This window comes from Cucurbita pepo, chromosome 12 (genome assembly GCF_057944985.1).
Source record: "Cucurbita pepo subsp. pepo isolate OVF chromosome 12, ASM5794498v1, whole genome shotgun sequence".
NCBI lineage: Eukaryota > Viridiplantae > Streptophyta > Magnoliopsida > Cucurbitales > Cucurbitaceae > Cucurbita > Cucurbita pepo.
The window spans coordinates 14,268,909-14,293,458 of record NC_141809.1 but is presented as its reverse complement, the minus strand read 5'-3'; the positions used below and the strand labels follow the sequence as shown (position 1 = coordinate 14,293,458).

General features: G+C 34.7%; 4 protein-coding genes and 2 long non-coding RNA genes across 6 annotated transcripts; 3 read left to right on the top strand and 3 right to left on the bottom strand.

The window, feature by feature from the left end:
* Positions 1-374: 374 nt before the first annotated feature.
* LOC111807594 (uncharacterized) lies at positions 375-3,732 on the top strand. Its single transcript, XR_002816959.2, has 3 exons — positions 375-556; positions 2,332-2,416; positions 3,139-3,732. It is a non-coding gene; the product is annotated as an uncharacterized LOC111807594 (long non-coding RNA).
* A 6,509-nt stretch (positions 3,733-10,241) lies between these two features.
* LOC111807830 (oxidoreductase, 2OG-Fe(II) oxygenase family protein) lies at positions 10,242-14,895 on the top strand. Its single transcript, XM_023693712.2, has 7 exons — positions 10,242-11,051; positions 11,919-12,070; positions 12,984-13,101; positions 13,341-13,457; positions 13,612-13,727; positions 13,804-13,958; positions 14,080-14,895. Exons 1-7 carry the CDS (start codon positions 10,439-10,441, stop codon positions 14,555-14,557), a joined length of 1,749 nt encoding a protein of 582 aa, XP_023549480.2. The 5' UTR covers positions 10,242-10,438; the 3' UTR covers positions 14,558-14,895.
* Positions 14,896-15,086: 191 nt separating this feature from the next.
* On the bottom strand, positions 15,087-16,784 carry LOC111807831 (uncharacterized). The gene has a single exon (XM_023693714.2). It carries the CDS (start codon positions 16,632-16,634, stop codon positions 15,279-15,281), a length of 1,356 nt encoding a protein of 451 aa, XP_023549482.2. The 5' UTR covers positions 16,635-16,784; the 3' UTR covers positions 15,087-15,278.
* An 867-nt stretch (positions 16,785-17,651) lies between these two features.
* LOC111807771 (putative galacturonosyltransferase-like 4) lies at positions 17,652-19,743 on the bottom strand. Its single transcript, XM_023693638.2, has 2 exons — positions 19,162-19,743; positions 17,652-18,232 (listed from the first exon to the last, which is right to left on the bottom strand). Exons 1-2 carry the CDS (start codon positions 19,741-19,743, stop codon positions 17,753-17,755), a joined length of 1,062 nt encoding a protein of 353 aa, XP_023549406.2. The 3' UTR covers positions 17,652-17,752.
* LOC147790035 (uncharacterized) lies at positions 19,234-20,341 on the top strand. Its single transcript, XR_015423263.1, has 2 exons — positions 19,234-19,374; positions 19,559-20,341. It is a non-coding gene; the product is annotated as an uncharacterized LOC147790035 (long non-coding RNA).
* Positions 20,342-20,992: 651 nt separating this feature from the next.
* On the bottom strand, positions 20,993-24,511 carry ABP1 (endoplasmic reticulum auxin binding protein 1). Its single transcript, XM_023693715.2, has 5 exons — positions 24,352-24,511; positions 23,212-23,318; positions 22,894-23,097; positions 21,478-21,545; positions 20,993-21,309 (listed from the first exon to the last, which is right to left on the bottom strand). Exons 1-5 carry the CDS (start codon positions 24,431-24,433, stop codon positions 21,204-21,206), a joined length of 567 nt encoding a protein of 188 aa, XP_023549483.2. The 5' UTR covers positions 24,434-24,511; the 3' UTR covers positions 20,993-21,203.
* Between the last annotated feature and the right edge of the window lie 39 nt (positions 24,512-24,550).

The window sequence follows — 24,550 nt, the reverse complement described above, 5'->3', positions numbered from 1 at the left end:
GCATAATCCATCTTATCCTTTCACACGAATAAATAAATAAATAAAAAGAAAACAGATAGATTTTTAAAAATAATTTTTTATTAAATATTGTCCATATAAGCTTTCCTAACTTTGCTTTAGAGTTTCAAAAAAGTCTTATACCAATAAAGATAGTATTTATTGATTATAAATACATTATTATTTTCTAAATTAGTCGATGTGGGACTTTAATCCAACACAAAGTTCAATTATTAATTTCTTCTAAATAACCTAAATATACGTGAATATATTTTTTTTAAATAAAATGGTTGAATTTAGCATAAAAGTTAAAATTATTCTAAATATGATAAACATTACCAAAAAAAATTAGTAAAATTTGAGTTACTAATTATGATGCACCAAATCCGATTTCCAACCCCAAAACGGTCTCGATTTTGTATTCTCAACTCATAGGTGTGTGTGCGGCTAATCCATCGTGCTCATCGATCATCATCCACATGGTTGCAGACATCAATGGAGTCTGTACGGTAAAGCGCGATTGACACGCCGGGATACGCGTACTCACTGAAGGATTTGGGTATGCATTTCGCTGTTTTAGTAAAGATACATCTATCATTTGCTCTGCTTTCTATTTCCCAAAGTTATAGTTTGAGTGAGATCGATTTTGTGGTGCAATATACTGTGATTGAGTTCAGGGTCCGCCCTTGCGGTTGTTGGTGCTCTAATCTCTCATTTCAGTCCTCGTAAGATAATCTTTCAGAATGTTCCGTTGTTTCTTCGTTTTTGCTCGTGTTTTGTTAGATAATGTTGACTGTAATCAATTTTGGGTGTATCACACCCCGAGCTCACCGTTAGTAGTGGATTGTGAGATCTCATCGATTAAAGAGGTGAACTAAGTTGTGGAAACTTCTCCCTAGTAGACACGCTGCTGGCGGCTTGATCTGTTACAAATAGTATCAAAGTTAGACATTGGACGGTGTGCCAGCGAGGACATTGGCTCTCAAGGAATGGATTGTGAGATCCAAATCGATTGGAAAGGGAAATGAAGGAAGACATTGGCTCTCAAGGAATGGATTGTGAGATCCAAATCGATTGGAAAGGGAAATGAAGCATTCCTTATTACTGTGTGGAAACTTATTCCTACTATATGCGTTCTAAAACCTTATCTAGCTAGTGGTGGGTTGGCGGGTATACCCTGGAAGTCTTGTGCCACACACACTCTTACTTTGGTTAGCCGGATACTCTTCATTGTGTGTCGGACACCAATCACCATGTGTTCATGTTGGACGCATGTTTCCCAATAATGGCAGGGGCCTTTTTGAATCATTTCAAAAACATTAGGATTAATGATTTAATAGCTCAAGGTCCTCATCACGAACTTATAATAAAGGCCAGGAGGTTGTTCTGTTTATGTAAGCCTGTATCTTTTGAAACTTCATAAATCAAATAGATATCAACCAAACACATATATGAGAAAACTGATAGAGCATTGCTCTGTTCTTAATTGCCTATCACAATTGAAAAGAAGTGATCCTCTGCAAAGATGTTAGAATCAATCCATATGAAAATAGTCATTGGAAAAATACAATTCAAAACATTCCCAATTTCTCGGACCATTCAAAGATGACACGATATATATACTCCAATTTCTTTATTTATGGCTTTCTATTGTGGAAAATTCTATGAAATAGGCTGAAATCTAGTTTATAACCTTGTGGAGGGCGAAGAAGGCCCCTTTCCGAAGCTTAAGCCATCAGTGAGATACCACTCTGAAAGAGCTAGAATTCTAACTTGTGTCAGGACATACGGACCTAGGGACAGTCTCAAGTAGATAGTTTCTATGAGGCGTAGGCCTCCCAAAAGGATAGAGATTGGCCCTCGAGTGCAAAGGCAAAAGGGAACTTGACTACAAAACTCACTCATCGAACAAGGACGAAATTCAACCTTAGTGATATGACGGTGCCGAGTGAAAAGGCCGTTTAATAAATTAAACAATCATGTCATCAGCATGAAGAATCAAACCTATAGTCTCCCCCACAGTACTCAGGTTTTCATTAATAAATTGTTGTTGAATTATTAAAGAGGTGTACAAGACAGAAGAGATGTCTAGTCCTGGTTTCCATCTTCTAATTTCTCAGTTCCTTTTTCTGGTTCAAACTTGTCACCTAGCACATAATGATGGGTATCCACTTCATGGATTTTTCAAAACATAAAAATGTTAAAATATTGAACATGTGAGAATATATTATTTTTCTGTTCATTGTTTATTGTTGTTTGTATGATTTTACAGCGTATGATGTAACATGAAATCAATAGAAATAATGTAAAGTGTTTTTTATTGCTTAATGTTAGGTACATTTCTTTAGGCTTCATTGGTTGGTTGGTGGCATCTGAGGCCCACTGAATTGTATGAAATAGACATAGGTGGATCAATAAGGTTCGCTCTTCTTCATTCTCATTCTCTTTCTAGACCAGGTTGGTGTCTCGATTTTAAATTAAGAAATTGTGAGATCCACATCGGTTGAAAAGGGGAATGAACCATTCATTATAAGAGTGTGAAAACCTCTCCCTAGTAGACGCATTTTAAAATTGTGAGTCTGACGACGATACGTAACGGGCTAAAGATGACTATGTGCTAGTGGTGGACTTAGGCTGGTATCAGAACCAGGCATCAGGCGGTGTGCCAGCGAGGACGCTGGGGCCTAAGGGGGTGGATTGTAAGATCGCACATCGGTTGGAGAGTGAAACGAAGCATTCATTATAAGAGTGTGGAAACCTCCCCCTAGCAAACGCGTTTTAAAACCGTAAGGTTGACGACGATACGTAACAGGCCAAAACGGACAATATCTATTAGCGGTGGGTTTAGGCTGTTACAGGAACAACTTTAAGGTGTTTAGGCTTGACTTTACGATGTTTTTGTTTTTAGTTTCCTTGTTGGTCAAAACGATGCTTACTATTTTGTCTAGTTTTCAATAGACTTTTTAGTACAAAAACTGGTCTTTTGAAGGAGATGAGATTAGACAAGTTAGCAATTTGTAGAGCGGAAAAAATGCTTTATAACATGATTTTACTTTTCCATTAGATCAACATAGCAAAATCATCGAAAAGAACGTTCTTAAATCTTAATCATTATAACGTTTTAAGTTTTTCACATTACAGAGACTTATCTGAATATGTTGGTTATGCTACCATACACCGTAGGGTCGGGTGTTTCTTCCGAATTTAGTTACAATGAAGAAAGGAAAACATTCTAGCCAGACGTTTTAAGAAAGAATATAAAAAGTAGAAGAGAAATCAAGTACAGATATGAACCAAATGTGGTTAAACTTCTCTTTCAAGCAGAGCTCCAACGCCATAATGCAAAGGAATCCAAATCTTTCTACTTTCTTTTGCTCTTCATGTTCAACGGTGTAGATCAATTCTCATCACTTGTTTCAATAGTTTACAGCATAGCATAAAGTTGTGAATATAATCACTTCCACTCACTTTGGATGGCTCAAAATATTTTATCTCTTTCAACCTTTCTTTGTTAGATGCTGTTCTTCCCTCCACATAAAAGCTTGTAAAAGCATTTATAGAGAGAAAGAACAACGTTTTTGCCCCAATATTCCTAGTTAGGTTTTTGAGGGATTAGATACAAAGAAGTATGTTCCGTTTCGGGCCACGAAACAAAAAATTTCACGTGTATACCTCAAATGATTCATGTTTTACGAGCAGGTTCTTTGCTTTCTTTCAAATAAATTATTTATGGAACCACACATTGTTCTTCCATTGTTACTAATTCGGACAATATGATGGTGGCTTATCACTCTCAATGGTTTCTTCGATCTTAGCTGAAACAGGGTCTTTTTTTTCCTTTAGTTATTATGATGTTATTTTAGTACTGATTAAAGTATTTTCGACACATAACAGTTATGCCCATATCTCTCAATATGAGATGGACAAATTTATAAAATTCCCAATCAATAGTAAAGGTAGACATTTCATACCAACAACCAATAAGCATTTATCGAAGAACGTAAAATTAAATTTGATTGAGAAATGTTTTAAGAGATTAGAATGTTTGCAAATGATGTTGTGATAGCTCGAGATCGACTATTAAAAAAATGAGTGGAAGCATGCTACGAACAACCACATATAAGAAAAATAGGGGGACCATAACACTCAAATTACAAAAAGAGACAAAAAGGAAAAAAAAAAAAAAAAACATAAAGTAAAGGTTTTTTGAAATGGGAATTTGACTTTGTAGAATATTATAAAAGAAAATGGGAAATTGGTTTTTATTATTTATTTTAATTAATTTATTAAAATTCAACCCCTTGACTTTTGAATTGAAATTAATTGAAATGAAAGGGCAATGGAAATCATGCCTTTTTGTGTTTGAAGAGTCCCATTTGAATTTCTTGAAAAAAAAAAATACTAATAATTAGTGAAAAAAATTATTATTTTAAAAGGTTTTTTTTTGTTTATTGTTTAAATCTATCTATAAAATATATATATATATAATATAAATCTTGAAACTTTTTAACTAATTTTGAATTATTTTATTTTATTTATTTATTTATTGTTTTTTTTTTTTTTTTTTTTTTTGCCTTCTTGTGCCTAAGATAAGATCTTACCTCAAAATTATTATCCTCTAATATCTTTTATTCCGTCCAACATAAAAAGTATAAATTCTAAATTATCAAAACGTTCGAGTAAATAAGTATGAATAAGTCGAGACCATTTCTAAACGAGAGTGATCTTAAAGATTTGATGGTTAAAAACTGTTTAAAAAAAATTATTATCCTCTAATATTAACGTGGTTGTATCAGTGTTAGATGAACACGACTCTCCACAATTATATGATATTGTCCATTTTGAGTATAAGCTCTCATGACTTTGCTTTGGACTTCCCAGAAGGCCTCAAACCAATAGAGATAGTATTCTTTGATTACCCATGATCATTCCCTAAACAAGTGTCGTATCTGGATTCTAAATCCCGTGCATCAAGCGTATGATTACAAACCTAGCAAGAGAATAAGAACGGGAATAACTGTCTCGTCTTTAAACTCAAAGGGGATTCCTTTATGCCAACAAAAAGAAAAGGAATTTGTGATTATTTATTTATTTATTTATATGGGAAATTCATGAATCAATAATGATTGAAAAATAATATAAAGCAATCTTTGGTATTGATTAATATATAGTTTTAAAAAGTTCATTTAATCTTTTGAAAAAAGTAAGAAAATTATATGCTTTTGATTTTTAAAAGCAATTTAAAATTTATATTTATTGCCAATAATTTAATCTCTATATTTTTAAATAAAATTACAAAATTATCCTTTATTGGTCATTGAAATTTTATTTATTAATAAAAAATTGAGTATATAATAATAATAATTTTAAGGACATATTTTCAAAATTCATATGAAAAGGTTATTACAGGATAAATATTTAAAAATAATAATAATAAACTAATGGTCTTTTTTTCAAAAATAAATAAATAGTTTTATATTTAAAAAAATTGATTATTTATTAAATAGATAAATAAAGGAAATAGAATAGAATATGATTCAAAAGGTATTAATTCGAAACCCGAAAAGGTGGTTTGACACGTAATCTTGAATGGATAAAGTTATTCCCTTTTACCCCTTCGAATCATTGCATCAAATTTATTAACAAATGCTTCTTTGGGGGCACTTTTGTAAAAACACATTTTCATCTCTTTTTACTTTAAATCTTTAAATTTTTTTTAGTAATTATCTTTAATTATAATTTTTAATTTAGTTTAGTACTAATTTAATAACTTCCCAAAAGTTAAAATTCAAATCTCTTTTGTGGAATTTCATTTTAAAAATTATTTTTTTTAAAAAATTACAATAAAATACAAAATTGTAATTAAAATATAAACAATTCATCAATTTTCTTATTATTTAATTTTACTGCTAATTTAAATTTAAGATTTAATTGGATAAAATTTATATATATATATATATATATATATTAAAAAATCCAAAAGAAAAGACTTTATATGCAATCACAAAATAGTCACATGATATTCATGAATTAATTAGGTTTTTTTTTTTTCATTATTTTGAGATCTATTTTCTTATTTAAATTATATATTAATTTGTGAAAATTTTCACGTGGAAAAAGTTATTTTTTATTATTTTATTCTCATTTTTCATTAAATTTAAGTTTTTTTTATTAAATAAATAGAACTAAATTTTATCAATTTCCACTTTAAACATAAAAAAAAATGTTGCAATAATTTATGTCTAAGTTTAGGATCGAAATTTTAAAATTTATAGTAAAAATTTATTTATTTATTTACTTTTTTTAATTTAAAAAAAATTAAATCTAAATATGAGTTTCTTTTTAATAAGGTTTTTCTTGTTATTCTCCAAAAAAAATAATAATATTAAAAATTAAAAATTATATAAATCTCAATACCTAAATGTTGGAATGTGTCATTTCACTTTGATTAATTTAGCTTTATTCATTCCTTATCTATCTTTATTCATTACTTTCACTTTTATTCATGGTTCGACTACATTTTTCTTAATATAAATGAGCTCGATTCTCGTCTTTTTTTTTTTTTCTTTTCACGATAATAGAAAAATAAATATTTCAAAAAGAGTTCTCCACCAGCTTGATCATGGTTGTCTATTCTCGTGATTATGAGACAAGACTCATCTTAGACATGACATGAACATATCTCGTGATCGAGATTGAAACTCCAACCATGTTTTTTCTTCTTTGATAAAAAATAATTTGTGAAAGAAAAAAAATATGATGACCCATACTCAAACCAACACGAGTGCTTCCAGCATGTTTTGTTCTCACTCGCATGCATCCCAGAACATTCTCAAAAGGTTACCCGAGGTAAAGTTGTTCCAAACAAACACACTTAACTATAAAGTTCTTATGATTGAGCTACTGAAAAAAGAAGGTGCACCCTGAAATATAATTCAACTGGTTAAAACATATACTCCGATAAACAAAAGATCAGAACCAAGGGCAATTGTGTAATTTTACATAATCTTATTTTTTAACGACAAGGTTTTTAAACAAAAGAGGAAATATTAATTAAATATGTTTTTTTTATTTGTCACAAATATTTTATAAAGCTACATTAATGTCAAATTTAGACTAAGGTTGGGGCTCCTCAATTTTCAAAGATTGGCCTTCAATATCTAAACCACCATATTCAAAATGGAATTATGTAAATTGTCCCACCAAATTTAATGTCATATGTGAATCCAAGAAAATTGGAACATCAAAACGGAATTTTTTTAATCAGACTTTACGATAAGGGTATAGTTTTACTTTTATAAATTATAATTATCGAGCTACCTCGAGTAGCTGCTATAGAGATGTCTACAGGACAACGCGGGAACGGAGAAGCCTTCCCTACTCCTGTTCCCATCTACTATTTTAATCTCCAACCTCCCGAGTATATATATATATATATATATATATATATATATATATATATATATATATATATATATATATATATATAAATTCCTATTAAAAATATTTAAAACATTTTATTAGAAAAATATATATGTATAATTTTTATTTTAAAAAAATGTAATATATCCTAAATAATTTTAATTTTTACAAATTAACCCCGCCTAATTTAATATAATTTAATTGATTAAGGTATTAATAGGTAAAAAATTCGAATAATATTTAATAATAATAATCTCCCAAAATAAATATTTAAATTAGAAATAATTCTATAATATTCATAAATAAATCAAAAAAATATTCAAAGCATTTGTATTTCAATTAAATGCTACCATTAAATGCAAGGGAGCTCTACGGAAATAGCTTTAGCTTTGGGGTTGCATACATAATTTCTCAATAATAATAATAATAATAATTATTATTATTTCATTTTGAGCATAATTTAAAAATCTCGACCTCTCGACTAGAAACATGTGTTTAAATTAATTATACTCAGACATGTTCAAGTTTTTAACCGTGATATAAATTATTATTATTATTATTTAAAAAAACGGAATAAAAACTAAAATATTTATCAAATATAAATTCCATAATTTATTTACGCATGGAAGGAAGTCGTCATGCTTTAATTAATATCTTAAACCATTTAATATTATAAAAAAGAGAGAATTTTAGATTAATTCAAAGAGTAACCTTATTTTTTCAAGGCTATTTTAGTAATTACATTAAATAAAATTGATGACATCACACAATGTCTCCAAATTAAAAACTAAAATAAATAATTTTTTCTATTATATATTTATTTTAAAAAAAAAAAAAAAAAAAAAACCAAAGTCAGATCGTTGTTGGTTTATTTTATTTTTATTTAATTCAATTTTAATATCCCATTTAAAGAATCAAACAACATGGCTCCCGTTTTTTAAGCTACAAAGTCCAATCAATAAATAAATGAATAAAAATATTCAATATATGATGTCATTTATCTATTTATATAATATTATTTTAATCTATTCAAAAATATTAATTTTTATTTAAAAAATTTATTTTGATCGTTAAAATTAAATTACATTTTAACATTTTATTTACATCTATTTTTATAAATGTAATTAAAATATTAAGGACTCAATTATCGACAGAAAATAATTATTTAAAATATATATATATATATATATATATATATATATATATATATTATTATTATAATATTGAAGGGAGGGGGCGGCTTAGTTGAATTGAATGGTCCTTTTTCGCCCTCGGTCACTATTTCACTAACCGAAGGGGCAGAGAGGGTTGACGGTGGGAAACTAATACCCTTTTGTGGGGCCCACACACACATGTCATATTCTTAGTTATTCATCATCATTTAATTGTTTGCTGTTTTTTTATTTTCAAAAAAAAAAAAAAACTAAGAATGAAAATATATTTATTTATTATTTGCGTCAGCATGATTCCATTTCCCTTGACCTTCTTCTGCTTTTCTTTTCATTAATTTTTTTTTTCTTAACCAATTTATTCATTTTTTTTTGGATAAAAATCATAAAATAAAAAAATAAAATAAATATAAATGCTATAATAAAATGAGTAAATATGGAAGGTAACTTCTAAATAAAAGAATTCAGCGACCCGGGTCGAAGTAGTGATTGTTGGAGCTAGTTATCATGTACCGAATATGAATTTCAAATTTTGATTCGATTCGAGCACGAGACGTTTAAAAAATCATAAATTTGGTATACTCATGCGATGAACATAGCTTATTTCAATTATTGGAAATGCATGTGCTTTTTGTTTCAAAATTAACTCCAGCTACGCCGCTGGCCGTTATTTAAAGATTGAATCATTATGATTTAAATTCAACGTTTGAGACATTAAATTATATTACATTTTATTTTTTTTTAATTATATTAAATTTTGGTTGTTACAATATAATTAGAAAAATAATGTATGTTATTGGAAGCTCTCAAATCAAATTTGAATTCTACCGACTCATTTCTATTTTTGTTTTGTACCTTTCCTATTATTAAATTAAATGTTTAATTAATTTTTTTAGTTCTATTAATTTAATTAAAAAATATATAATAAATCTTGTGTATGTCGAACTTGTCATCATATTGAGTAGAAAAACATATTTAAGATTATAGATGCAGAACCGGCCCATCGAACAGGAATAATCAGAGAGGTGGTCCGTATGGGGTGTCCCATTGTTCCTCAAATGTTAGCCGTGGAGAGGAATGTCGTCAATTAGGGTGCTATTGGTCACTAACCAATCGCTCACGGGTCGCTCGCACTCTGCGTGTCGAAGTTGCTATAATTGATAAAATGGAGGTTGTTATCGGTATTCGCTCGTGCTTCGAGAGGAATGTCGTCAATTAGGGTGCTATTGGTCACTAACCAATCGCTCACGGGTCGCTCGCACTCTGCATGTCGAAGTTGCTATAATTGATAAAATGGAGGTTGTTATCGGTATTCGCTCGTGCTTCGAGTATCGTCAAACATTTAAGTAGCGGAAAATTTATAACAAAAAATTTTACTATAACCTTAAAAAAAACAAAAGAAACTACAGCGTAAGTAAAAACAAAAAGTGTTATCCAAATATATATATATATATTTGGAAATAGAACACCATGTTAAGAATTCTTTATATTTTAAATAAAAGTACAACATATAAAATTAATCACTTTATTTAATTAATAACTTTAGAACTATTTTTCTAAAAAGCTCTGCCACGTCACCGTCACTAAAAAATTGCCACGTCACAGAAATTCCCATATATAAAATCCCAACCACCTCTCCCTTATTTCTCTGCCAAAAAACGCTCTCTTTTTACACTTTTTTTCACATAAATTTTGATATTTACTTTTATTTATATATAATTGCGTTGATTCGAGGCTCTGTTGAATTAAGGAGTTTAACGATTCATTCCGAGATTTCGGTGAATCCGGAATCAGGAAGAGAATTTTGAATTTGTGATTTTAGTATTTTGGATTGGAATTGGTTTTGGTGGATGCCGATGGCGGCGGGGGCAACTGATCGAGCGCGGCCGGTGATGATGCCGCCAGCGGCAGCGGCGGCGGTGACGGATACATTAGCGAAGGACGCGGTGTTAGGGTGGTTCAGAGGGGAGTTTGCGGCGGCGAACGCGATAATCGATGCGCTGTGTGGACATCTGGCGCAGGTGAGTGACATTGGAGGATTGGAGTACGAAGCAGTGTTCGGTGCGATTCATAGACGACGGCTGAATTGGATCCCGGTCCTGCAAATGCAGAAGTATCATCCGATCGGCGACGTCGCGGTGGAGCTCCGGAAGGTGACGGCGGAGAAGAAGAAGAAGAAGAAGCAGAATCAGGAGGAGGAGGAGGAGGAGGAGGAGGAGGAGGCGGCGGAAGTGGCCGAGGACGACGGCGATGTTGAAATGGAGGCGAAGAAGACGAGTGAAGCAGATGAAAATGGAGGTAAGATGTGTTCGGATGAGGAATTTGTCGAAGAGGAAGCGAATAATGAAAAAGTGAAGATCGAAGAGATGTCGATTGAGATCAACGAAACCGAAGGCGGAAGAAATGAGGATTTGGCTCCAATTGAAGAGGAGGATTCAATCGGAAGCGAGATAACCGATTCAGGTAAGTATTCTCAATCAATCAAAATCCTTAAATCATTTTTTTCAATTCTTGATTTCTGTTGATCCAAAAACTTCTGATCGATTCTCCAAAATTTCTCAAGAAAATTCAATCTCTTCGTTGATGAACAGCGAACAATCGAAACTCTCAATCGAAAAAATTCTCAAAAGTCCACAAATCGACTGTTCCAGCGAAAAGAATTCTTTTCAACATTCACAAGATTCAAACAGAAACAAAAAATTTCAGAGTCAGATCCGTGATTTAATCTTCTACAGAAACTCTGTTTCGTCAAATTCATCAGTTTAGGGATTCCCTTTTTTCTTTCTTTTCCAGTTACTTTCTTCAAATTCATCCAAAAAGGTACTCAAAAATCAAAATCCTTACGTTGTTCATCCTAATCAACAAATAAATTTCTAGCGCCAATCGAATATCTTCCGGAGGTTTAGGCCGGGGGTTTGAGATTTTCGAGGTGAGCAGAAAAAGTTAAAGACGTTACAAGATTCTACGGTTAGTCCTGGAATGACGAACACTGACAGCTACGCAACGCCTCGAGATGGAGCTCTTAGTTTAATGGAAATCAATACTCATCTTTCAATCTCAGCCGTCCAATATTCTACCCAAAAACCCTTTCCCCAATAAAATAAAATAAATTCCTTTCGCGACAAATTTAATAATAATTTCATTATTGAGCATGGTTCTTGATATGTATTATTTTATTTTTCAATACGGTTATGAAATTCAGAGGTTATAGCATAAAATTTGTCACGGACAATGAGTTGACTAATTTTAAAACCATTATTTTAAATTGGGCATTTCATTAAATGCATTTGTTTGGTTAACTGTTGAGTAATTTATTGTGTTCTTTGGCAGGATCTCAAGGGGGAGGAGGAGGAGGAGGAGGAGTGCAGGCCAGCTCTGCAGAAGTTGAGATTTGCAGCAACCATGGAGAGTGTGAAGCACGTCCGGGGCTGATGAAGTTGACAAAAGGATTCTCCGCTAAGGAGCCAGTGAAGGGCCATATGGTGAGCTCTTTCTTTTCCCAAATTCAAATATCATCATTTATTTTTTAATTCTTTTTTGGTCTGTTCATTTTTAATCTTGAAATGAAATAAAGTTGAAGATGTTGAAGATGGTTGGGAGTGAGTCCCAGGAAAGGATCATTTCTTGGGTTTCTATATAAGGAATACATTTTCATTGGTACGGGGCCTTTTGAGGATGCCCAAAGCAAAGCCACGAGAGCTTACTCAAAATTGACAGGATCATGGGTTTCTATGTAAGGAATACATTTTCATTGGTATGAGGCCTTTTGAGGATGCCCAAAGCAAAGCCATGAGAGCTAACTCAAAGTTGACAGTATCATACCATTGTGGAGAGTCGTGATTCCTAACATGGTATTAGAGCCATGCCCTAAATTTAGTCAGAATCCTCAAATATTGAACAAAGATTATGAGCCTCGAAGGTGTAGTAAAAAAGTGACTAAAATGTAGAACAAATGGTGTACTTTGTTCGAGTGCTCCTGTGGAAGGAGTCGTGCCTCAATTAAGGGGAGGTTGTTTGAGGGCTCCATAGTAGTATACTTTGTTTAAGGTGAGGTTGTTCGAGGGCTCCATAGTAGTGTACTTTGTTCGAGAGGAGGATTGTTGAGGATTGTTGAGGGTTGTTGAGGATTGTTGAGGATTGTTGGACTAATTTAGGAAATGATCGTGGGTTTATATGTAAGGAATACATCTTCATTGGTATGAGGCCTTTTGGGGAAGTCCAAAGCAAAGCCATGAGAGCCTATGCTCAAAGTAGACAATATCATACCATTGTGGAGAGTCGTGATTCCTAACAGAATGGTGCTCGTACTCTTTCGTACTCTTTCTCTTGAAGTTGAGATTCAAATTTATTTGTATTATTTGTATCATTCATTTTTTTTGTAACATTTGGTGACAGGTGAATGTTGTGAAAGGATTGAAATGTTATGAAAACATTTTCACAGAGTCTGAATTGGTGAAGTTGAATGACTTTGTTGATGATCTTCGCTCTGCTGCAAAGAATGGGGAGCTCTCTGGTTAGCATTAACTCTCTCTTAATAAGCTTCAACATTTACTATTTTCGATCAGACTTCTTGAAAACCATTCTGATAGGGACAATCAATACCCTTCCTGCAACTCTCTGTACCCAATTTGATGAACATCTTAATGAAAAACATTGATGTCAACAACAGTGTATCACTGGTTTGAAGGCCTTTCTCCATAGTTTTCTTCAGCTTAGTTTAGAATCTGAATTGAATCTTCTTGACGTGTGCAGGAGAGACATTTGTTTTATTCAATCAGCAGGTGAAAGGCAACCGGCGAGAGATGATCCAGCTTGGCGTCCCCATTTTTGGACAGATCAGAGATGACTCTGCCAATAACAGCCGATCAAGTATGATATTTTAACCATTTGAGGTCGTTGAAATCGATGTAGGTGTAGGTCACTATGCCGATCTGAACATAGTTTAGTTTAATACGTAAAAGCACTAGTAACACGCCGATCTGAACATTGTTTAATACTCTACTAATATTGTCCATGCTTACAGGCAACATAGAACCGATTCCACCTCTTCTTGTGACGGTTATCGATCATCTCATTCAGTGGCAGCTCATTCCAGAGTACAAAAGACCAAATGGATGTCTCGTCAATTTCTTTGAAGAGGTATTATTATCGTATTCTATTTCTAAACCACGTTTGATTTCTTTGATGATGACTGAAAATATGGCTTGTGCTGTAGGGCGAGTATTCACAGCCATTCCAGAAACCTCCACACTTGGAACAACCCATTTCCACTCTCTTCCTTTCTGAATCAACTATGGCTTTTGGGCGTTCTATTGTAAGTGATAACGAAGGCAACTATAAGGGGCCGCTCATGCTGTCCTTGAAGGAAGGGTATGCCCTTTAAACTCTGTTGTTCTAATCAATCAAATCTAGCTTTTTGTTATGGTTTCTTGTACGTATTCGAATCGTGACGACGATTCTAAACCATTAATACAAGCATGTAATTTTGCAGATCCCTTTTGGTCATGAGGGGCAACAGTGCAGATGTTGCACGCCATGTCATATGTGCATCTCCTAATAAAAGGGTCACCATCACGTTCTTCCGAGTTCGGCCAGACTACGATCAATGCCAATCACCAACCCCTCAGCAGATGTCGAACGCTGTAACTCTATGGCAACCGGGTGTTGCTGGCACATGCACCTTGCCTAATGGAGCCACCTACGGCTATGAAGCAATGGAGGTAATGCCAAAATGGGGGATCCTTCATGCACCGGTGGTCATGTTAGCTCCTGTGCGCCCTATGGTGATGAGCCCTGGAAGATCTCAACGTGATGGCACTGGAGTGTTCTTACCATGGGCTGTCAATTCAAGAAAACCAGCAAAACATCTTCCTCCTCGCGCTAGAAAAGGTCGGTTCCTTGCATTACCTTCCCCTGTCGAAACTCGTCTACCAGACTCATCTTATGAACAACCAGGCATAAGTGTTTGAGTCTGAAATCAGAGCAGTTCTGAAGTCGAAGCAACACGACTCTACTAAGTAGCGTTCTTGTCCTTTCACTGATGGATCTGAGTGAGTTTTTTCCTATTAATTCCACCCCCTCCCCGAACACCACGAACCGCATATTTATTTGGTTTCCAAGTTCTTAGGGTTCTTTTCTTTCTTTTAGATGAAGTTGAGGTTCAAAGTTTGAAGAGTGAACTAGAGGATTTAGGTTCGAATTTTGTATTTACTAATTGTATTTAAATCTTTCCTTTTCCTTCTATTCTAGAGGTTAAACTTAACTATCCTCCTGGCATTGTTGATTCAAATTCATCACTAGTTCTTGATGGGAGTGCTTGAAACCGTAATCAACCTATGGTATTTTCTAGCATACTTGATTATATTCAGCTAGAGGCCTATATATAGAACCCGAGAAACTGCCCGAATTCCGAATGGTTAGCTTCTCTTTTGAGTGATTCTTGAGTGTTTCCTAAAGACCCTAAGGTAAGTCTGCATATTGATGTAGAAAACCCATAAATGACTCAAATTCTAGAGTTTCATGATTGAACGAAATCAAGTACTGATTCGAACACGATTCCTTCCAGGATAGTTTAAGACATTGCATTCAACAGATAAAAAGGAATAACACTTTGAAAAAAAATGAAATATAACATAGGAAATCAGTTAATAACCTTTCATAGATTTGATTTACCGAGCTTTAGGAGTTTCGTCATTCGGTATCGGTACCCCAGTCCAAATCTTCGTCGTCTTCAGCAGTACTCAGTCGCTTTCGCATTTCCTCTCGATTTGCTATCGCACCCTGTGTTGCTACTTTCTTTTCCTCAATAATGCTCAGATCCTCAATCTCATCCCACCCGAGATCTTCGTCCTCGGGCATAGAAGGCTGCGTCGAAACAATTGAAACATCACTGTCTTTCGAAGATTCGCCATGTTCAGACTTGGCCTCTACTGCCACCTTCATATCTGATTTCAATCCTTGATCTTTGTTATTCAGCCCAGAGCCACCTTCCAAATGGACTTTCTGAGAACTCTTCTCCCCCTTCCCGTCGTCGTCGACATCAACAGAGCTTCCTCCGTTCAATTCATCGACCGGAACTTCCTTCTTCACAACTTCAGTATTGGCATCTTTCACTTCCTCATCGACATTGCGTTCTTCGCTCTTTGTAGCTTTACCCCGAACTTCATTACTAACCTCACTCTTCACCGAATCCCCTTTCGACCGGACATTGATCTCATTGTATCCCTCATCACCGTCGTCGTCGTCATCATCCACATCCCAACTCAAATCCTCCTCTTCTTCCCTTGCAATAGCTCTCTTCACAAGATTTGCCCTAACATCCTCAGCTTGCTTAAGCTTATGCGCTTTATAAAAATACCTACACCAGAAGGTTTCATCATCAACAACATTAGGAACAACCTTCTTGTGTATATTATCTATTCCACCATTTTCTTCCATCAAGTTTTCAATTTCTTCATTCCTATCATTCAGCACAAATTGCGATCTCCACTGATCATAATCACCAACATCTTCAGGTTCCTCGCAGTAAGTGGCCGGATCGCCTTGAAGCAAACGAACCTGAGAATCAAACCTACTGTAGGGCTTGGAACACGGGCTTCTTTGATTACTCAAATTTTGGTTACTACCATTATCAGAGTCAGATTCCTGATCTATAGCGAGGATCGCGTCCTTACCTTGCGCGATAATCTGAGCCGTACCTTTCAAAACGGAGCTACCGAATTCATCGAAGGCGTGCCCTACCGTCTCCAGCGATCCTTGAGCGACCTCAATTTCCTTCTTCAATCCCGAACCAAATTCCTGGAGATCGCGCCGGTAGGTATCGATAACCGATTCAGATTTAGCGCTCAAAGTCTGGATCAGACCACCGAAACTCCAAGCTTCAACAGCCGCGGAGGAATCCGCGACAGGACTTGACTTCGGATGGGGACTCGAATCCGATGTTCCTTCTCCTTCTTTCAACAAGGACTTCTCAGGCGATTGAGGTTCAGATTCGGACACTGTCGAAGGATCGGGATCGTCGGAAAACACCGATCTGAAGAAATTCATTTGACAGATTCGAAACAACGACGAAATTAAGCAAAAGATCGATCAAAGAAAAATGAAGTTTGGAAGAGACGCAGTGTTCGTGTTCGTCAAGATGGTGGGAAGTCTCTATCTGGATGAACGTAAGGCCACACCATAATCAACAAAGCTCGAAATCCCAATCCCATTTCAAAGTTCAGTTATTTCTCATGGAAATTTCCAATTTAGGGCTTTTATATTATATGGTTTGGTTTTTCCACTCTTTAGGGGTTTTTATTGGATTAAATTATACCCAAAGAAAAAACTTCATAAATATTTTTACACTTTTTAAAATTTTTATTTTTTATTTTTTTTTATTAATTTTAAAATTTATAATATATATATATATATTATTATTATTATTATTTTTTTTATTTTTTTAAGTTATCGTATTTTTAAATACTATTAAAAGTTCAATATGTTTTTTTAAGACTGATTTCAAAACTAACGGTGAGAGTATTTTTAGACAATCTTTTTAAATATAAATATATTATTCCAATTTTTGAAAGTTCTAGATTTTTTTTTTTTTTTAAGACAAAGGTTTTATACATAGGGGCACTTTCTCTCGCTCGCCGTTAGTCCGTCTAGCACCTTTGGGGTAAGTCCTAAGAAGAACAATTAGAACGCTAATTTCGTGTAAGAAACAATCACAACGTTTTACGATACCGAGCAAAAGCGGAAATAAAAATAAATATATGGAAGTAGAAATGTAAAAAAAAAAATATATTTTTATATATATACATCAAATGGGTTTAACATAATATAAAATTTGAAGGAAGGAAGAACAAAGTTGAGAATAAATGAAAAATGGGGAAAGTTTGCTAATAATTCCTATGCAAATCTTCACCTTCTCTTCCTTCTTCCTTCTCTCTCTCCTTTTACCTTTCTTTTGATTCTTAAAAAAAAAAAACAAAAAAAAAAAAGAAAAAAAGAAAAAAAGAGAGATTTTCAAAATACCAAACCCAAAAAAAGAAAAAAAAAACCAAAAAAAAAGAAAAAGAAAAAAACACTTAGCCAATTTCCCCCAAATCCAACCATATTAGAAAAAAAAGGGGTTTTTCTCGGTTCGGTTCGGTTCGGTTCGGTTCGGTTCGGTTCTCTATTCACTCTTCCAAGGCATGAGTGGAGGGACGGTAGAGATCGTACGGGGCCCAAAGATGATCGACGGTGCAGGGCCTCCTGGAATCTAGCCTTAGCCAGGGTTTACCCTTGCCGCTCCAGTGGAGGAGGCTGATTGGACCAGGGTGGAGGCTGCGGCATTTGCCTTCGAGGTTGTCGCCGCCGAGGCCGTGCTGGTTCCAGCGGTGGTCGACGGCGCGGATGTCGCCGGCGAGGACTAGGAGGAAGGGCGGGAGAGAACCAAGGTGGTAGATACGGCGCTGCTTCTGGACTGCCATCCAGTCCTCCATCTTCTGGGTGAACTTACCGGACCTCCACTTTTTGATGTCGACGACCATGACGCCGGTGTTGAAGTAGCAGGGCTGTCGCGTGCTGAACGTCTCTGACAGCTTCCGGTCCGACCAGAATTGGTCGGTGAAGTACTTCGTGAAGTTTGCGTGGCAATACTCCGGTGCTGCTAATACCTGCGTTTATATGAAATAATATTTTTTCTTAGGGGTATTTTAGACTTTTCAACTTCTCCAAACTATTTTTTAAATTAAATGTGGATTAAAATGTGTTGGGTAATAAAAAAAAAGTATTCAAAGTTCAAAATTTTTAAAAATATATTTTATTGTTTTCATAGGTTGGAATGAAGTTCCTTAGGGATATTTTGGACTTTTCACTTCTCCAAATATTTTCCAACTCCAATTTGAAAAAAAAAAAAAAGAATTAGAAGCCTCTTAGGGATATTTTAGACTTTTCACTTTCTCCAAAATATTTTCCTGTGGATTAAAATATAATATATTGGACAATAAAAAAAAGTTTTTAAAAGTTCAAAATTAAAAAGAAAAAATATTTTATTGATTTCATAGGTTGAAATTCCATCATCAAGGAGTTCCTTAGGGGTATTTTAGACTTTTCACTTCTCCAAAATATTTTCATGTAGATTAAAATATATCAGACAGTAAAAAAAATGTTTTTAAAAGTTCAAAATCAAAAAGAAAAAATATTTTATTAATTTGATAGGTTGAAATTTCATCAATCTAGAAGTTCCTTAGGGGTATTTTAGACTTTTCACTTCTCCTTTCCAACTCCAAATTTAATGTGGATTAAAATATATTGGACAATAATTTTTTTTTTTTTTTTTAAAGTTCAAAGTTAAAAAGAAAAAAATATTTTATTGATTTCATAGGCAGTTCCTTAGGGGTATTTTAGACTTTTCACTTCTTCAAAATATTTTGAAACTCCGACTTGGAAAAACCAAAAAGACAAAAAAAAAAAAAAAAAAAAAAAGAAAAGAAAAAAGGAAATTTTGTAGAGAGAGAAAGCGAGAGAGAGAGAGAGAGAGAGAAATGTATAAATAGGGAGTTTAGGGTTTGATGATCTGAAATTGAAGGTTTTGATTTGATACCTTATCGCCCAAATCCACTCCCCAAAGCTCTGCAACGTCGTCAACAACGACCAAATCGGAATCCAAATATATGACTCTCTTAACCTCCACCGGCAGAATCTCCGCTAAGTAAATTCTCGCGTAGTTCAATGGCTGATCCAAAGCTTGTCGAATGGATTTCGAAATTTTCCCCCGAACCCTACCGGAATCGAATCGATAAACCTTAAAATTGAGGTACGGAAACGTGGTTTTGATGCACGAGAACACCTCGGAGTCGAATCTCGCCCACAGGAAGTGAAATTCCACGTTCTCAGGGCAAGTCGAGTGCTGAAGAATCGACAGAACGGCCGCCATTGTTCCTCTCAGGTAATTCGAATCCAAAGTCATAGCCACGTGAATCTTCTCATCTCTTTTACAGGAATCGCCATTCCGAAACGCCGGAGCTTCGCGAAAGATAGGAACGTCGGAGGAAGGCTTGCGGATGATCCCTAGGCGGATTCCGGCGGTGGCGGTGGCGGTGGCGGGGAGTAGGATGAGGAGGAAAGACAGGAGGAGGCCGAGGAGAGAGATGGAGAAATGGAGATGGTTGTTGTGGAAGGCCATTCCTGCCCTGTAAATTGGAGTGTTGGAAATTGGAACAATGGAGAAAGAGGAGATGATTGATCAAAGAAGTGAGAGAAACGGAGTGATGGCAGCCATTGTTAGGCTGGTTTGGGAGAAGGATTGGGAAGGAAGAATTAGGAACGATTGATGATAAGGGATAAAAGTTGAGGAGGAACAAGGTTGGTGGGATTCTGAGGAAGGGAAAATTCTTAGGAGAACAATGCCTATTTCTGGGCATGCTCATGGTGGGTTGGGATTATCATTACTCCTTTCTCTCATGGAGCTACATCCATTTTCTTTTTCCTTTTTCAGCTTCCATTTCCTTTCCACATTTCTTGGACTTAGAACCAGGGGATCTAGCCAATTTTTAGATTTCTTTGTTCCTCAAAAACACTCAACTACTTCATCTTTCTCTACCCATCCTTTTCTTCTTCTAATTTTTGACAAACATAGATGAAGATATTCGGGAGGGGATATTGTTTGATCCATGGGGTCCTTTGTTTTTTAGTAAAGTTTGATTTTAGATGATGCATAGTTTTGTTGATTGTTTGTACTGGGATTTCAAAGCAAGAAAAACACTTTTAGATGATTTGTTTGATCCTAGTGACTTCTTTTCTCTTCCCTTTATCCACTTTTTTCTTGATTCATTCTATTTTTGCTATTTACACTTACCTTTCTCTTTTGCTATTAGTGTGCTTCAAGAAGGATTGTGAATTGTTTGTAGCATTCATAATATCTTACACATGCATAAGGTTTACTAGTTTGAACGCATCTTTAACTCTTATATTATGCTTGATATTATAAACTTTTGTAAGAAAATATTACTTAAAAGTGTATAATGTTCAAAAAGTGTGGAGTGATCTAGGTGTTTATTAATTGTACAATGTCTAATATGTGTAAGAAGGAAAATACATATGCAATAATAATAAAAAAAAAAATTGTAGTTACATTATTTATATATACATATACACATATATATATACTATGCAATAAAAAGGAATTTGCGGTTAAAACAATAAATTTAATCGAAGATTTGAGCTACATGCTTGTTTTATGTGTTATATGTGTAGTGTAGTGAATTGCGCTCATAAATAATATTTATATTTATCAATTTGAATATAACTGAATAGATAAGCTACTAAATGATTTTGCTTTTACTACCGCTTAACTAAAATAAATTATATTTATAATTTAAAAAAAATGGTAAGAACTAGACATAAATTTTTTAAAACAGAAACTAAAAACGAAATTATTATCAAACCGACCCAACGGCCATCAATGATTTCAAAATTATAGAAGAAACTATAGGCTGCTTTCACACCTCAACAAGGCTCTATCCATTGGAATGGATTTTTGAAGCAAAAGTGAGTGATACAAGCTTGAAGAACTTTCAAGATGTTGCACCTTGTTTAAAGTTTATAACACTTGATGTTAACGGTCAATTTGATCGACAAACAACGTCAAAGTTCATCCTTTACGGGCGCTTCAAAACACTGTTCATCCCAATAGTAGGGGAACTTCAATCTTGCAGCAGTATGGGGCATGGCCCAGTCATCATAAATAAACCTGCAACCATAAACCAAAACATCTTGGTTGTTCATGAGTCTCACCTTTAAATTACTCCTAAGTACCATAATGAGCTTCTTCAAGCAAATGTATATAATTCGTTAAGCTCAAGTTATAAAAACAAATAAAGATGAAATACATAATGTAAAATGGAAGAAAAATACGCACACTTTGGCTGGTGGCCTGGAAATGATGACAAGCATCTGCAAATCCTCATGTTCATTCGTATTCCATATCTGTGTTAATGGTCAACCATTCAAGTGATATCAGAGGCTTGGTTTGAGTTGAGAATTGTTTGAACATTGTGGTATATTTGATAAACTGAAAATATAATTTGAAACAAAAAAAAAAGAAAAAAAAAAAAAAAAAGGAAAAACATTGCAAGCATGATCAGGGGCTTAAACTGATGATACCATGCACATCGGTCCACATTTCACAGATCAATGTAGAAAGTCACTGGAGAAAGGTTTCGTCAGAAAGCCAGATTTCATGATTCTTTGATCCACTAAAAGAACAGGAACGTATAACCATATATGTATATATATACACAGTAAACAGTGAACTTCATTATCCCATTCAACAAAGGGAGGAGGAGGTCAGGCCTCAACTCCTCAAAGACAGTATAAGAGGAAGTAGCTAACTCCAAAAACCCGTCCTCAGTTCGCATACGCATATATCTAGGCCTAAGCCGGATTGTGTTTCCTTTCTTCCATGGGGTGGGATGGAAAGCAAGCATTCTCATTTCACTGGAAAATCATGCAATGAAGAAGTTTGAAGAGTCCAGTGGGAGTGAAAGGATTTTGAAGGCTTTTGCCTTGTAATTTAATTTTTCATCAAAAAACATGTAGACGCAAATCCCCGTTTAAGACCCAAAGAACAATCAATCTCATTAACCACAAACTGAGCAGAAACATTGACCTTATTTGGTAGTTTCACCTTCCAAATTCCCAATTAGCAAAATGGCAGTTTAAACGGACAGATAACCAAGAACATTCAAGCAAGATTCACATGAGAAGGAGGTTTAGAAATCAAGAAACTACGCCCTTCTTTCCTCCCTATCCCTAATTCAAGATGCTCCTTGGGGGAAAATACCAAAATTCATTTGCAAGAGCAAATACACTCCCGACCCTCATAAAGAAAATTATATATCATAAGATTCAATGAACCAGTAGTTTTCTGTTGACTACTGAAAATCCTATGAAGTGAGGTTATTTTAGCACTTACCCTAGCTTTTATTTGACAGCTGAGTAATTTGTGCTATTTCTCTCATTTTGAATGTTTTGCTTAGGCCATAGAAAATTCTTCAATTGGCAAAGTAAAGTCTCATTCATCCTAGCTTGATTTATTTTCTTTAGATCCATTGAACTTCCAATTTTTTCGAACCACTCACCCTCTCCATCTTTAAAAAAGAAGGCTTCCATAAGCTTTCCAATACTCATTGCATGGCAACAAAAATTCTAAGGATAGCAAGACTAGACATTTGAGACTAAGTTGTAAGCAATCAGAAATGATGTATATCAACTAAGCCCACAATATTTATGGAGACTTCTAAAGCAAGGAAGGGATTTAAGTAGAACAACGTACCTGGTGAGCATCATTAACAGGTATGTGAAATGTACAGTTTGAATAGATAGAAAATTCTTTTGGTGTTCCAGGGTACTTTCCATGAGAACTAGGTGCGAGAAAGAGAGTGCCAGTCCCCTTCAAAACCACAAAAACTTCTTCACAGGAGTGCCTGTGAATAGGTGTGTGTGATCCAGGGGAAAATGTTTGGAGCCACACCTCCACCTGCAAAATTCAGTAAAGTGGTAAATGGCTAGCACAAGCCAATAAAAAAATATCTTCTGTTTCATTACAAAGCTTGGCTAGGTTCTAGAACCTCGAAGGATGAACACGCCATACCTCCTTCAGCCCATGCAATAGTGAACCTGCAACGGTAATGTGAGACAGGCCTCCCCTTCCATAGTTATCTTGTGGAAGCTCACTGATATTTCTCACTAGAGGCAACCCTGGATCCATGAAAAAATTTAGATGCATGTAGAAACAACAAAAAATGTTAGCTACCATGCGGAAGTCAGCCAGGTACATAAAGTTCAACTTTCAGACCATCCCCGTCACAAGTACACATCAAAACACTTAGGTCCGAAGTCACATAGGTAAGCTAAAATACAACAATTCGAAGACTCAAAACAGAGCAGAGCATCCATTAGTTCGGTAGTAAATTTGTAGCGCTTTGTCCTGAATGTTATCATGACATAACATGTTCAATACTCAAATACCCTAAAACCAAAAACCACCATATTTCTAGTCTTACAACACAAGCATAAAGGCTTACTAACCCAATGAAGGTATTGTGTAAAATCTGAAGCCCAATTTTATGGATACCATTATTCAAGACAACGTCTTCAGTTTCAGAGAATTACTTGTTTGGAAATCTGGGAGTTTCTACTTTTCTTCCTAGAAGAGTGGAAGATTGGCTTATGCGTGGAATCTGATGGGGAAAACCAAGGTCGTAGGGAGCTGTGCCTTTAGAGCTCTTTGGTGACATAAATGGAAAGAAAGAAGTGCAAGATCCTTTAGGTCTATACGTTTTTACATTTGAGTAGTCTTGCACAAAACACAGCGCTTAGATGGATAATTTTACACAAAAATTCTTTGTAATTACAATCTCTTGATGATTATCAATGATTGGACGGCTCTCATTCCGTCGTTTTTGGGAGCTGAGTTAATCGTCGTCCAAAATGCCGGTGGAAGCCATCAAAATCCGCGAAAAATCTATAAGAAACTCGAAAGGAAGGTATTGATCTGGTTGCCGCCTAGTTACTTCAAAAAACGTCTCTAATGGCCAAAAGGGCTTCAAAAGCTACTCGAATGGAAACCAAAGGGAGCAAACAAAAAACATGTAATATCAAGAGCATTACATATGATAAAACTCAACTTCTTCGGAGTTTACGAAGCACAGACCAGCAAAACAACGAAGCAACAATTGCGAAACGGCGCAGGAGGAGCTAAAATTGGTGGTGGAAGAAGAAAAGTACATACCAATGATCGAGCAAGGTGATGCTTCGGATATCGCAGGAAGGAAAATTAAGCAAAGAGATAAAGCTAAGGAAAGTCCCGCCATCCAATCGCTTCTGCAATTTCACCATTGTTGGAGCTCGATCTCCAGCTCACTGTTATATACCCTTCCCGAGACTTCCAGATTTTGTACGCCCAATCATTTTTAATTATGAAATTCCAA